Below are 14,956 nucleotides of genomic sequence, written 5' to 3' on the forward strand. Positions count from 1 at the left end.
TCTGTTGATAATTCTCTATTTAGGTCTGTACTTCATTTATTTGCTTGTTTATTCATTTTAAATCCCAATTGCTGCCTTCCTGCCCAGTATCCACCTCACACAGTTGTCTTCCCATCCCTCATCTCCTCCTCTGAGAGGTTGGAGGTCTCCTGGGTATCCCAAACTTTGTCATATCAAGTCTTTGGAGGGCTAGGTACATCTTCTCCCACTGAGCCCAGATAAGGCAGCCCAGTGAGGTGGCACATATTCTACAGACAGCCAAGAACTTTAGGAATAACCCCCAAACCTGTTCTTGGGGGATCCATATGAAAAAAAGCTGCATATCTGTTACACATGTGTGTAACATATGTGCATCCAGTCACTGTATGCTCTTTGGTTAGTAGTTCAGTCTTTTAGATCCCTGAAGGATCAAGGTTATTTTGCTGGTCTTCCCGTGGAGTTTCTATTCCCTTTGGGGTTCTTGATTCATCTTTCAACTCTTCCATAAGAGTCACTCAGCTCCATTCGATGTTCAGCAGTGGGTCTCTGCATCTGTTTTAGTCAGCTGCTCGGAAAAGCTTCTCAGAGGACAGCTATGCTAGGGTCCAGTGTGCAAGCATAACAGAATATGCTTAATACAATACTTAATATTATTCCTTAACAATACTCATGTACCAACTGTAACTCAACTGAACTGCAATTGTACTCAACTGACAATGAAATAAAGTCAACTCCACTGAACTGAACTCAGCTGACGGACTCTCTGTTCCTGTACTGTCCTTTATTAAAGCTCAGTTAACTGCTGCCTTTCTTGTCAGCCATTTTACCTTGTTATTAATGTTAAAAGGAAACTTTCTCATATGATGTAATTACTGTTATAAGGAACTTTTTAATATGCTGTTACCACTGATACTAGGAGCCTTCTTATGCCCCAGTTGATTTCATACTCTGCTATGCTCTTTCCTTTGGTGTTCTTAGAAACCAATCACAATAAGCATCAGCAAGAAGTGCTATTTACAGTTAATGAAGCTTGGGCCCACATCAATCACCCAGCAGCACTTCCTGCCCTTGTGTAGGAACTTTTAAGGTCTTTGCTTTTACAAGCTACCTCTGGAATGGGCTCCAACATAGGAGAAATGCACCAATATAAGAAGGTATAGACTTCAATTTTGTGTAGGAGTCCAGTAAATTATTAAGTTCCCAAGACCTCCTTGAGAATTGACATACAACATCACAGAAAAGGACATGTACTTTGCTTACTGGCATCCTTGTTTGCAAGTTAAGACATAAATGCTAGACAAGGCCAGTCCCCCACCAGAATTGAATAACCCAATGGGAAGAGGATAATTGTACAATGAAGACATGTTCCTAAGGAAGTCCACTATTCATAAATTCTGAGAGGTGAAATAACTTCCCATAGATTGTTGTGGATTTCAGGCTTAAAATCTCTCTCAGATCCTGGCCTAGGGAATGCAATCATCTCCTGAGTCGGGTTTGTGGTCATAATCAATTATTCCTTGGGCAAAAGCACAATATAGTCCCTAGCTGTATGACTGAGAATGTTACTCAGGTGGTTTGTGGGGTGATTCTTGTACTACAGTAGTCTTTTAAAGCTTCTCTATCCTGTACTGCTCTCATGAAAATTTGGCATATCTGTTCTCTGACTCACTCTGTCAAATCATTCCCTTATTCTTCACTTTGTCTGCCCCTCAATGACACATCATTTTCAAACATGGCTGCTACCTTCTACAAACAAAACTTGCCTTTATTATTTGAGATTAAATTTGTGTACTAAGTGTATGTCTATATTCCAATTAGATCATACTGTAATTCAGGGAATGTCTGCATTCCAGACAGAGCATATCTTTGGATGTGTTCCCTTGCCAGAGCATCTATGCTGCTGAATTAGCATTTCTCTACAAATTGATATTTTCTATATTAATATAAGCTTGTCAATGCTCTCTTTAAGTGTGTAATTTCAGCTACATGTCCTGTGAGATAGCTATTTCCACTAGATGAAAAAGAGACTATAATACTGGTGTAAGTCTCATCATTAAATGCTTAATTAGCCAAAGTACAGAATGATAACAAACTTATATTAAATAGCAGAATCATGGAAAACTTTAAGTATATTTATTACTATATAGCAAATTTCATGGCTAATATTTGCAAAAGTCACAAATTAGTTCACAGTCTATAGTATACATGCTTTTAAAAGTTATTGTTAATACTACCTGCTATTATGGAGGGAGGGAACTAGATGGGACAAGAGATGGGAATGGGAATGGGGTGGATTCAGGATCAGGTCTAGGATGGGATAGGAGAGATGGTCAGATGATCATGAGAATCAACGGTAATGTGCAACTGCCAGGTCAGAGGGTGAGATGTTGGGCATGTCCAGGATTTGAAAAAGTCCTGGGAATAAAGGAGACACGTAAGAATCAATGAAGGTAACCTTAGCTATAACCCACGGCATGAGGATATGGATTTGAATTGGCTACTTTCTATAGCCAGGCAGGAACCCCAGTGGAAAAATAGGGACACCAATACAGATACCAAACCCTTGATCCAAAATTTATCATGTCTACCAGAACTTCAGCAATAGGGGATAGAACAGAAATTGATGGAGTGGCCAACCAATCAATGGGCCAATGTGAGACCCATCCCATGGGAACACACCAATCCTTGACACTAGTGATACTTCACTATGCTTGCAGAGAGAAGTCTAGCATGACTATCCTCTGGCAGGCTCCATCTAGCAACTGACACCCATAGGCAAACAATGGATGGAGCTTGGGACCTCTTTTATTGAAGAGTGGTGGGAAGAATATCTGGTCTGAAGGTGATAGGAACTCCATAGGAGACAAACATAGTCAGCTAACCTGAACTCTTGGGGCTCTCAGAGACTAAAGAAACCAAAGAGCATACATCGGCTGGACCTAGGCCTCCTGCACATATGTAAAAGATGTACAGCTTTGTATTCCTATAGGTTGTGAGCAACTCTGACAAGGGCTATTCCGGAAGCTGTTCCTTTTCTGTGGGGTTTCTACTAGCCGGGCTGACTTGTCTGGCCTCAATGAGAGGAGATGTGCCTAACCCCACAGAGACTTGATGCTATGGTGGAGAGATACATAAGGAGACCTGGCCCTCTCAGAGGAAAACAATGGGAGGATTGTTGGGGTGAATGACTAGAATGAGGGACAGTGAGCATGATGTATTTGAATTAAAATAATATACTGCCTGCTATTATAAATTGTTAATTTAGGCAAATAAGCATCCCTCCTTATCTATGCCTCATGGAATTCATCAAAATCTAAGTCTTCATGTATTTAGATATTTAAAATAATTAAAACTGAAAAACAAGTAAGTATTAACCTCAACTGACTACCAGTTAAGATATAAATTTTAAAGTAGTATTTTTTGCTGATGTCAAAATATGTTATCATTTTGTCTAAGTTCGGCCACACAGTTACCTGACAATTGCCAGGAAAGCCTGACTCACTATAAAAGGGGCTGCTTTCCCCCCAATCTCTCTCTTTCTCTCTTTCTCTCTTGCCTTCTTGCTCCCTGCTTTGTCCTCTTGCCCTTTGCCACTCTCTCCCCATTTGCCTCCCCTCTGTCTCCACATACTCATAGCCAGCCTCAATTCCTCCCTCCCATCCCCCTCCCCCCTCTCTCTTCCTTTCTCTGTCTCCACTACCATCTTGATCCCCCCCCATGCCCTGAATAAACTCTATTCTATGCTATACCGTTGTGGGGCTGGTCCCTCAATGGGAAAGGATGCCTCAGCTTGAGTTCAAGAAAGCATCCCTTTCCCATACACCCGACTACACACCCATCGAACATATTCTCTCTCTCTTTATTGTTATAAAACACAACAATCATGGCTGTTTGCATGTGTTTTCATTTGAAACAATCTAAGTCCTAATGCCCACTTACCAAAAAAAAATCTATAAATTAATGATCATCCTTCTTTCTAAATAACTTTACCCAATAGAAAAATAAAATCATGCAGTTTATAAGGGACATTCGTATTTCACTACACAAAATGATTTGACATCTTGATATTAATTAATTAACGATTAAGAATTATTCATAGGAAAATCAATCAATGCAGGTACTGTAAGGAAGATATCAAGAAAATAACTAAAATGTTTAGAATTCGAAGATGTAATAGACAAAATGGCATTTGTTCTTGAAATGTTAGGTCTTAGCTCCCCACAATCTCTAATAATGTATGATCTTTTACTACCGAAACAACAATAAATTAATAATTTTCCTGGATTTAATTTGTGCATATCCATTTATTTAATTGTCATATAGAGAAAGGATATGTTCCAATGGGGATGTAATCCTAGTAGCTTTTGGTTCAAATTAGCATAATAATTACCTTCATAATAAAATAATAAATTTTTCTTTATAATGCTTTTCTCCATCTTTTCAATCATATTAATTTAATAAAGTGACAGGTTATCATTATACAGATATGCATAATTTTCAACTTCCATTGAACTCTTTTCTCAGCTGCCACCATCTTCCCTTGATCCTCTCAAACAGTTCCTTTTTCTATTTTCATGTGAAAAAACTGCAATTTTTTTCTGAATAAGTTGCTTTGCCTATAACAATGATCTCTTATTGTTCCCATACTCCTATAAACTGCACTTTTCATTTTTGATGGATAAACAATACTCCACTGTGTATGTACATTAGATTTTTTTCTAATCATTTCTTGACAGACATTTAGGCTATTTCATGTCGACCATGATGAATGGTGAAACAGGTAACATGGTTGAGAATTTATCTGACAATTGGTTCAGATTCCTCAGGAACAACAGATGTATAGTTAAATCTTATGGTAGGTTTATTTTTAGCTTTTTGAATTTTTTCTTTTTCTTTTTCATTAGATTTATTACTTTACTTACATTTCAAATGTTATTCCCTTTCCCAGTTTCCTGTAGTCCCCATCCCCTCTGCCTCCCCCATACAGGTATTCCCCCCATCAATCCCCTTTACTGCCCTCCCCCATATTCCCCTGCACTGGGGGTCAAACTTGGCAGGACCAAGGGCTTCCCCTTCCTCTGGTGCCCCAACATGTCTATTCTCTGCTACATATGCCTTTGGAGCCCTGGGTCTTTCTGTAGTGGTTTAGTCCCTGGAAGCTCTGGTTGGTTGGCATTGTTGTTCTTATGGGTTTGCAAGCTCTTTTAACTCTTTCAATCCTTCCTGTAATTCCCTCCAAGGGGGTCCTGTTCTCAGTTAAGTGGTTTGCTGCTAGCATTGACCTCTGTATTGATGTGTCTCTCTAGAGAGATGTATAGGGGGTTGGGGATTTAGCTCAATGGTAGAGCGCTTGCCTAGCAAACACAAGTCCCTGGGTTTGGTCCCCAGCTCCGAAAAAAAAAAGAAAAAGAAAAAAAAAGAGAGATCTATATCTGGTCCCTTTCAGCATGTATTTTTAGCTTCATCAATAATATAACATAACTTAAAACATTAGTTTTGTAATTATCCTTAACTTCAAAAATGAAAGAATATTAAATTTAATAAATGCATAAATGACCCTAATAGATTGTTCTATTTTTTTCATCTTTATTAACTTGGGTATTTTTTATTTACATTTCGATTGTTATTCCCCTTCCCGCTTTCCAGGCCAACATACCCCTAACCCCTCTCCCTTCCCTTATCTATGGGTGCTCCCCTCCCCATCCTCCCCCCATTACCGCCCTTCCCCCAACAATCACATTCACTGGGGGTTCAGTCTTGGCAGGACCAAGGGCTTCCCCTTCCACTGGTGCTCTTACTAGGCTATTCATTGCTACTTATGCGGTTGGAACCCAGGGTATACCCATGTATAGTCTTTGGGTAGCAGCTTAGTCCCTGGAAGCTCTGGTTTGTTGGCATTGTTCATATGGGGTCTCAAGCCCCTTCAAGCTCTTTCAGTCCTTTCTAAGATTCCTTCAACGGGGGTCCGTTCTCAGTTCAGTGGTTTAATGATGGCATTCACCTATGTATTTGCTGTATTCTGACTGTGTCTCTCAGGAGAGATCGACATCCGGTTCCTGTCAGCCTGCACTTCTTTGCTTCATCCATCTTATCTAGTTTGGTGGCTGTGTATGTATGGGCCACATGTGGGGCAGGCTCTGAATGGGTGTTAATTCTGCCTCTGTTCTAAACTTTGCCTCCCTATTCCCAGATAGTTCTACTTTTTAAAAAAGGACAAATGACAAATGAGGATAAGAAAAAAAACTTCTAGATTACCATTCAGAGAAAATGCATATTTTTAGTATATTATTATTCATTCTCACCTCAGTCATAATGGTTATATTTAGGTAAGCAAATGTCAGCAAATACTTGTGATGATGACTAAGGCCAAGAACTTGTAGGAAGCACTCCATTCATTACTGGTGTGAATGCAGGTACTGAAGGATCCATATATAAAAATTTCCAAAGTACAGCATTCTCATAGGTTCTTATAGAGTACAAATGATATCATTGATTCCCCTGGAAATTGGAGTCAGAACAAGAGTTTTGGTAATTAAACACTAACAGCAGAATATTTTACATTCAGATTAATATGAACAATGTCCTGTCACTGGACCTCTTTTTCCTCAGGCTCTTCATGTTTGTTCCTGTAGTTCTTTCAGACAGGAACAATATTTGGTCAGAGTGCTCGACTGTGGAATGGCAACTCCATCCCTCCATTTGATGCCCTGTCTTTCTTCTGGAGGTAAACTCTACAAGTTTCCTCTCCCCACTGTAAGGCATTTCATCTAAGGTCCCTCCCATTGAGTCCTAAGAGTCTCTTGCCTCCCAGGGCTCTGGTACATTCCATCCCACCCCCTCCACACACACACACACACACACACACACACACGTCTTACGTCTCAGGGTTGCTTGTTTCAGTTCTTTCTGATGGTCCTTCAGTCTTGTCCCCCACCCTTAACCCCCAGTACCTGATCATGTTCCCCTTTTCCCTTCCCTGTTGCCTTTTCTACCCAGATCTCTCCATCCTTCTCCCCATCATCTTTAAAGATAAAAATTTTAGAGTTTTGTTTAAAAGTAAGTGGGTATGAGAATTGAACATTCATGCCTACATAAACTTGGAATCTCAGTTATATACAAAACTGTATTACAACAATATGATAAAAAATTACCCACAGCACTGTATTGTGTATTTGAAATATTTAAAGTATCAATGTGATGTTTAGCCTAATAAAATAGAAAAAATATAACGGAGTCTCATTATGCTAAAACTTGTGTGCATGTTTCCTGTCAAAAACGGGCATCAGTATCTACTGCCAAGTCTACGAAATAAACTTTTCAATATTTGCTAATATCAGTGTAAGAGGGCCTAGACTGAATGTCCAGATGATGCTAGCCTATGCTAGCATTATTGGAAACAAGATAAGCCGCCATTACTTTTACTGGTCACCTGTTCCTGGAGGAAATGCTGACAATACAAGAGAAAATGGGTTTCCTTAGGGTTCTCAGTGTCACCAATAAAATAATTTGCAAAAAAAACTCAAAATAATTGAGATTTAATAGAATTTAAATAAAAACCAGAAGGAAGCTAAGCTGTAGATCATGACATCTGCCAATAGGAGGAAAATGAAGGTGAGGAAGAGAGAAAGCTGTGCTGTCCATTCTAAGACAATATGGAGATAAACGTCATAGTAGGCAATGTGCATCATGGAGGGGAAGGGTTCTTTAGAGATGTGTATGGAAATTCAGTGAATAGTTTATAAAAAGGAAAGAAAAACATATTTGCTTTCTAGAGAGCATCTAAAAAGAAAAGGACAGAGAAGAAAAAAATAATAAAAATAATAATCCCTCCATCCCTCTGCTTTCTGTGATTATACTCTTCCCATTTCTAAGTGAGATTGAAGCATCTACAATTGGGCCTTCCTTCTTATTGTATTTCATAAAGTTTATGAGTTGTATCATGGGTATTCTGTCCTTTTTGGCTAATATCCACTTATCAGTGAGTAAGTACCATGCATATTCTTTTGGTCTGGGGACCTCATTCAGAATGATATTTGCTCGATGTGTATATTATTAAAAAATCAACCCATGCTATCCCCGGCTACTCTCTTGCCCCCATGCTTATCCCCATGTGGCAGTCTGCCCAAATTTCTGGGTTTGCTTGCTATTGAACCACTGTTCCCAGTCATACAATCCCTATGACTGGCTGCTGTCAAACCAATCAGCAATCCCAAATTTGTGGGTACCTGGGGGCACATTGTTGCCAACCCATCCCATTCTCTGCTGTGGTTACTTTTCCCCTGGAGCTCAGTTGAGTTAGAAACCACCAGACAATCTTAGTTTAGGATCGACAGGAAACACAATAGCTGGGCACAGAATCTATTGTCCTAAGCTCGTTAACTGTTCTATGTTAGAAAACTTTCAGTGGTGGATCTTGGTGGATTCTGCTACCTGATCTAAGAATCCCTGGTCTACATCTTGCCTGCTTTGCTCCCACATCTCAGACCAAAAGAAGCGTTCCTTTCTTTTTGTTCCCTCTTTCTCCTTCTTCCTTGTCCACTGATTGACTTCTTGTTATCTTAATTATCCAATCAATCAATTAGGGGAAAAGTCAACTACATTTGCTAGTTCCATCCATTTGCCTCTAAAATTTATGGTGTCATGGTTTTTAATAGCTGAATGATATTGTACTGTGTAAAGGAACCATATTTTCTATATTCATTTTTCAGTTAAGGGACATCTGAGTTGTTTCCAGCTTCTAGATATTATGGATAAGGCTGCTATGAACATAGTGGAGCACATGTCCTTGTGGAGTGGTGGAAGGAGATGGCAACCCCATAGAAAGAACGAAAGTATCAACTATCCTGGACCTCTCAGAGCTCAGAGCCCATGTAAAGAACATACATGATCTGGGTCATGGCCGCAGACACATGTGTAGCAGAGGACTACCTTGTCTGGTCTCAGTGGGAAAGGATACACCTAATTCTGTAGAGTCTTGAGGCCCTGGGAAGTGGATGCTGAAGCGTGCGTATAGGGTGGGTGACTGGGTGCATGAGGGGGGTGGTTTGGTGGGGAAGCACTCTCTCAGAGGCAAAGGGGAGGGGGATGAAGAACTCTGTGGTCTATACATGGACAGACCCAGGCTCCAGCTGCATATGTACCAGATGATGGCATTATCCAGCATCAATAGGAGGAAAAGCCCTTGGTCTTGTGAAGGCTAGTATCTCCAATGTAGGGGAATGCCAGAGTGTTGAAGTGGGGGTGGGAGCATCCTCATGGAAGCAGGGGGATGGGGGGAGGTATATGACAGAATGGTGAAGGGATAACATTTGAAATGTCGATACATAAAATATTCAAGAAAAAAGAAAATTAAAAAAATAAACAACTTCAGATCCCCACGCACAATAAGGACTTTGAAGTTGACTTTTATATACTAGTATTTTTATAACCATTGTGCAACCAGGTGTCTGCTAGAGCATAACAGAATATGCTTTGAAAACAACCTACAGGAACATAAGAAGTCTAAATGGAACTGTTCTGGTGACTGAAAAGACAAAAAATAAAAATAAATATGCATAGGTGCTGAATTTTACCTTGTAAGAGGGATGCCACAAAGGACAAATCAATTCTTCATATGAATCTAGTAAGTTTTTATTTACAAATAGTATACATATTGATGATACAGACATAAACACACTCTGTTATGCCAAGTAAGTCCCTCTATTATTTTGCCACATTTCATCCTTCCAATTAAGGGGAACCAAGAGATCAGCCCAATTGGTTAAGGGCCTTGTTATTGAGTCCTTTCCCAGGACTCACCCACATGGTAGAAAGAGAGAGATGACTCTTGCAAGTTGTACTCTGGTCTTCATCTATGGTGAGACATGTACATACATATACAAATAAAATTTAAAACAACAAAAGCATTTCATGATGTATTCAAAGAATTATGCAATGTTTTGTTACAAAGGAGGGAAATCTTTAAATATACAATAGACTCATTTGTACATGATATACATTCTGACAAAAGACATAGGAAATATTCATTAAATTCTGGTTAGTAGAAATCATCTTACATAATATGTAATATTTATGAAAGTATGCTGTATATCTTTCTCAATGCTCTTTGAAGTGCATACTTTACATCTTTATTCCTCAAACTGTATACCATGGGGTTTAACATGGGTATAATCAGGGTATAAAAGATGGAAGCCACTTTATCAGTATCAAAAGAGTGACTGGACTGGGGCTGCACATACATAAATATTAAAGTCCCATAGAAGACAGTGACCACTGTCAGGTGGGATCCACAGGTGGAGAAAGCCTTGCGTCTACCTTCAGCAGAATTCATTCTGAGAATGGCTATGAGGATGAACAGGTAAGAAACAAGGACCACCAGAAGGGAGGATATCAAATTAAAAGCTGCCAAGACCAGAATAATCATTTCAATTTCATGTGTGTTTGAACAGATCAAAGATAACAAGGGAAGACTGTCACAGTAGAAATGACTAATGACATTATAGCCACAGAAAGACAATGTGAAAATCTTTGTGGTGACTAGAAGAGAAACAAATGTGCAGTACAAGTAGGGGATTGCCACCAGCACCTGACACACTCTTTGAGACATGATGACAGTGTAGAGCAGAGGCTTACAGATGGCCACATAGCGGTCATAGGACATTGCAGACAGAATAAAAAGCTCACTAATTATGAACACAAGGAAAAAAGCTAGTTGTGTAGCACAAAGATTATAGGATATTATGTTCAGATCGACAACAAAATTTACCAACATCTTGGGTCCCACAGCTGTAGAATAACCAAGGTCTGTGATAGCCAAGTGTCTGATGAAAAAGTACATGGGTGTTTGCAGCCTGGAGTCCACTGTGGTTAGGATGATCATTCCCAAGTTACCAAACATTGAGCTCATGTAGATGACCAGGAACAATCCAAACAATGGAGCCTGTAGTTCAGGGCGCTCTGTGATGCCCATGAGGATGAATTGAGTCACTGTTGTAAGGTTGTGTTTTTCCATTAGTTTTCATTAAAAAAATCTGTTCCAAATAGAGACACAAAAATAGAATAAGTACACTCTAATAATATAAAACAGCAAATAGCTAATATGTGATTGAATTGATGCATATGTGAAATAGAAAACTTATATGCAGTTGCTAATATAACAATGTTGTCATAAAACTTTACATATTTTTTAAAAAAATGTGTATGTGTATTTTTACCTTTTCTAATATACTCATTATGTAACAGTAGTGATGAAGTCTCACCTATTAGAATGTTTGTATTAGCCATGAAAGATTTGTTTATCTCAGTAAAATCATATTAATTCAATAAATTGATCTATTTTACTTTTAGATATTTTCATTTATAAAGTTCAAAAACTATCAAATATTTTAACATTGAAATTTGGCTGTGTCTTGAAAGCCTTATCTCTCAATAAGGCTGAAATACACCTTAAAACAAAAAACACATAATAACACATCTAAATAAAGTTAACAGGGTTAAATTTTCACCATCATAAAATATTCCTTGGAAACCTGAGTTTTCCCAGCACTGAAACATCCCTAACCTTGATGTTAAATCTGTTTAAATGATTAACCTGATACTGTTAAATCTCTTCATATGCAAAGGAAGGTAAATACTTTTTTTCCCAATTTAGTATTATAAACATCTTACTACTGCAACTCAAAATAAATTACAGCACACTCAATTTCCCTGTGTATGCATGTGTACGTGTGTATGTGCTTGTCTGTGAACATGTGTATGTGGATACATTGCATGTGTGTGGATTGATGTAAGCTAGGAAAGGGCAGGTCAATGTTAGTCTTTCGTAGTCACTTTCATTTTATTTTCTGAGACAGCGCTTCTCACTAGTTAGTCCTGGACTCTCTTATTAGACAGATTGGGTGACCTTAACCCCCATGGGTCAACCTAGCTTGGTCTCCTGTGTGCTGGTATTACAGGTGTGTGATACTGAATGTGGTTTTATGTGGACCCTGGAAGCTGATCTCTGATTCCCCCCTGCTTCCATAGCAAACACTCGAACAGCTGAAACATATTCCCAGCCCTTTAAGATTCATAATTAAAAGAATATCCCCTAACTCTGAAACTCAGCAGATCAATTTTTCATTCTTTCGTAAACCCTTTCTATTTCCATTCCATATTTTCTATCAAGCCAACCCTTGGCCTCATTTAACTCTGGCTAATTGGACATATTAAGTAGCTATCCAAGAATATTCATAAGGCCAATAGAGTTTTCATGAAAGTTCTTGAATTAACTCCTGGTGGGTCAGTAATCTACATGAGGTTTTTTATTTCCTTTTTATTAAAAAAGCATACAGTTATAAAAACTGGATAGATTAATATAAAAAAATGCTTATGTATCTAGGAAACAGTGTGAAGCAGAATATTGCAATGTAAATTTGAAATTCCCAAGGTCCCAAGAATATCCTCCTTCTTCTTTTTTACTTAGAGTATTTAGCACCCATCATGGTTTGTTACTCTGATACAGATCCCAAGTTTTCTATTTGACACAGCACATAATTTTAATACCTGTTTCAGTGTTTCACATGACATTCTTACCCTTCAGATAAATGCTATCAATCTCTAAATTTTTATTACTTTCTCAAATTTATGTTTGTAGCCACCATACTCAGTGATGCCTACAGCCCTGCTTGCTTTGTGCTCCATACCCATAACATGCCATTATGTGAATATTAAGCTCAATTCATCACTTGGCTACTTGGTAGTTCTTACTATATGTCTTCTCCTTTCTATAATATTTTCCAGAATCTTCACTGTCATTCAATGCAAAAAAAAAAAATTAAGTCCTGCTAGACTAGTGCTTCTTAACTTCCTAATGCTGAAACTGTTTAATATAGTCCTCATGTTGTGACCCCCAACCATAAAATTAATTTTGCATGCCATAACTATAATTTTGCTATTGTTATGAATGTAAACATGTGATATGTAGACCCCTGTGAAAAAAATTGTGTGATCCCACTAAAGGGGATGTGACTCACAGGTTAAGAATCTTTGCACTAAGCCAAAGTAGGAAGTGGGCAGAGTGATGGTAGCATGTGTCCTGCACATATGAGTGGTTAGCTCAGTCTTAACATTTAAGTCTATTTAAGTCTTTTCCTGACATTAGGCTTCACAATTCCACTTAGGTACTTTTTGATACTAGACATTTTTAAAAGACAAGAGGTATTCGAGAGGGACACTGAAAGTTATTTGAGAAGATATGCAACAGAAATCTGCTTTATTACTTTATGAGAAAAAAAATCTACTGGAAATCCATCAATGTCTGGGTGTATACTGAGGTTAAGTTTCTGATTGAGACAAAATTTCCTGTGGATGAACTATCTAGGGTCATTCTCATAGTTATACAGATGCCAAATTACCTCAAGATAAACTGCAGGCCTCCTTGGCTTCCTTGGGAGAAATACTTTATGCATATAATCAGAGAGCAGAGAGAGATGAGGGGAATGAGATCGCATGAATCAGATGCTGCCACAGTTTGTAAAAGCAGAGTCAACAAAGATCCAAAAATAGCTTCAAGGAGTAACTCCAGCTACTGTTGGTTCTGGAAGTTTTGGGTATAGTTCCATTTGCACAAGGCCAGAAGGAAAACCAGCTTTGCTTTCTATTTGGCCAGCTTTCAGAAAATTGTGGCTTTGAGCCAAGGCCTGTTGTTCTAGATGCAATGCAACTGAGCATCCAGAAAGAAGAGAGAGATTGGAGACTCAGAGATCTACACAGACTCAGGAGAGGTCTAGAAACTCAGTCCATCTGTATGCTCATGCTCAGACCACAGATGCTCTGGGTAGAAAAATCTCTAGTAGGTGACTAAGTTCAGCCATCTAGAGTGCCAGCAAAAAGAAAATCCTTCATAATACAGGATACATGAGGACTGACATCTGTGTGATATTTAGTCTCTTTGCACTAAAAATATCTCTAATAAGTGAGGCATACATGGTTAAAGATCATTCACCACCACCGCTTTCATTCAAAATAAAGAGCAAATATAATCTCTGCTGCTTCCTGACTGTACTGTGTGAACCAGGCTAGATTCTTGATAATTCTGAAGGCATTGCTATGGGTTGTACTGGTTGTATCTCCAGGAATACTGTTATAGCATTGGTTACAATATTAAATGTAACCTCCATGTGTATTAATTTAGAATATAGAGAATTTTATCCCAGTAGTTTAGAGAAGTACCTATGACTGCCAACCCCAGTGTGTAGAGTACTAAGATAAAATATAAAAAGATAATACTCAAGAGATGAACTGAATCTCATACACATGGCTTTAAGATTGGAGGCAGGGATAGAGATTGGAAACCTATAATTGAAGAAAGTATGCATAAAGTATGTATAGGAGGCTGTAATATTACATGAGAGAGAGAGAGAGAGAGAGAGAGAGAGAGAGAGAGGCAGAGAGAGGCAGAGAGAGACAAAGACAGAGAGAGAGACACACACAGAGAGAGAATTGAAATATAGTTTAGAAGGAGATAACAGATCAAAGTATCTGAGGAGGGTAGATTGACAGACTAACTCCTATTGTTACTAGCCTAGGCACTGCTGTAGGGTAAGACACAAGAATGAGGAATGAAAGTGAAGAGAAGTACAAGAGAGGTTGTTGGAAAAAAGAAGAAAAGTGGAGGAGAACATTCTGAGCATTAGGGTTTTCATCAACACTAGGTAAATCATTCACCATGGACACCATGACTGTTCCTCCCATGCACATGAAATTATTCCAGTGTCTCCTGGCATTGGGGCCCTTTTTGTGCTTTAGTAACTAATGCATAGATTAGCAAAATCCAGGTGGTCCAGAGGCAATGCACCTTACATTTTTGTTTTTGTGGAGGTTGTGGAAAATTGTTAACTATGGACTAGCTAGTACCTTAGACGTGGTGTGGGTCCTTGTTAGAGTACTTGTAAATGAAATTACAGGCAATGCTGACCCAGGCATCCTATATCCTAAT

General features: G+C 38.6%; 1 protein-coding gene across 1 annotated transcript; it reads right to left on the reverse strand.

The window, feature by feature from the left end:
* Positions 1-10,048: 10,048 nt before the first annotated feature.
* LOC116900298 (olfactory receptor 8K3-like) lies at positions 10,049-10,990 on the reverse strand. The gene has a single exon (XM_032902053.1). The coding sequence runs from the start codon at positions 10,988-10,990 to the stop codon at positions 10,049-10,051; it is 942 nt and encodes a 313-aa protein (XP_032757944.1).
* Positions 10,991-14,956: the final 3,966 nt, after the last annotated feature.

Source organism: Rattus rattus, chromosome 5 (assembly GCF_011064425.1).
Source record: "Rattus rattus isolate New Zealand chromosome 5, Rrattus_CSIRO_v1, whole genome shotgun sequence".
In the NCBI taxonomy this organism is placed as follows: Eukaryota; Metazoa; Chordata; class Mammalia; order Rodentia; family Muridae; genus Rattus; species Rattus rattus.

What these genes read in the sequence shown, in the direction of transcription:
- LOC116900298 (XM_032902053.1), bottom strand. Translation starts at nt 10,990, where the DNA reads ATGGAAAAACACAACCTTACAACAGTGACTCAATTCATCCTCATGGGC.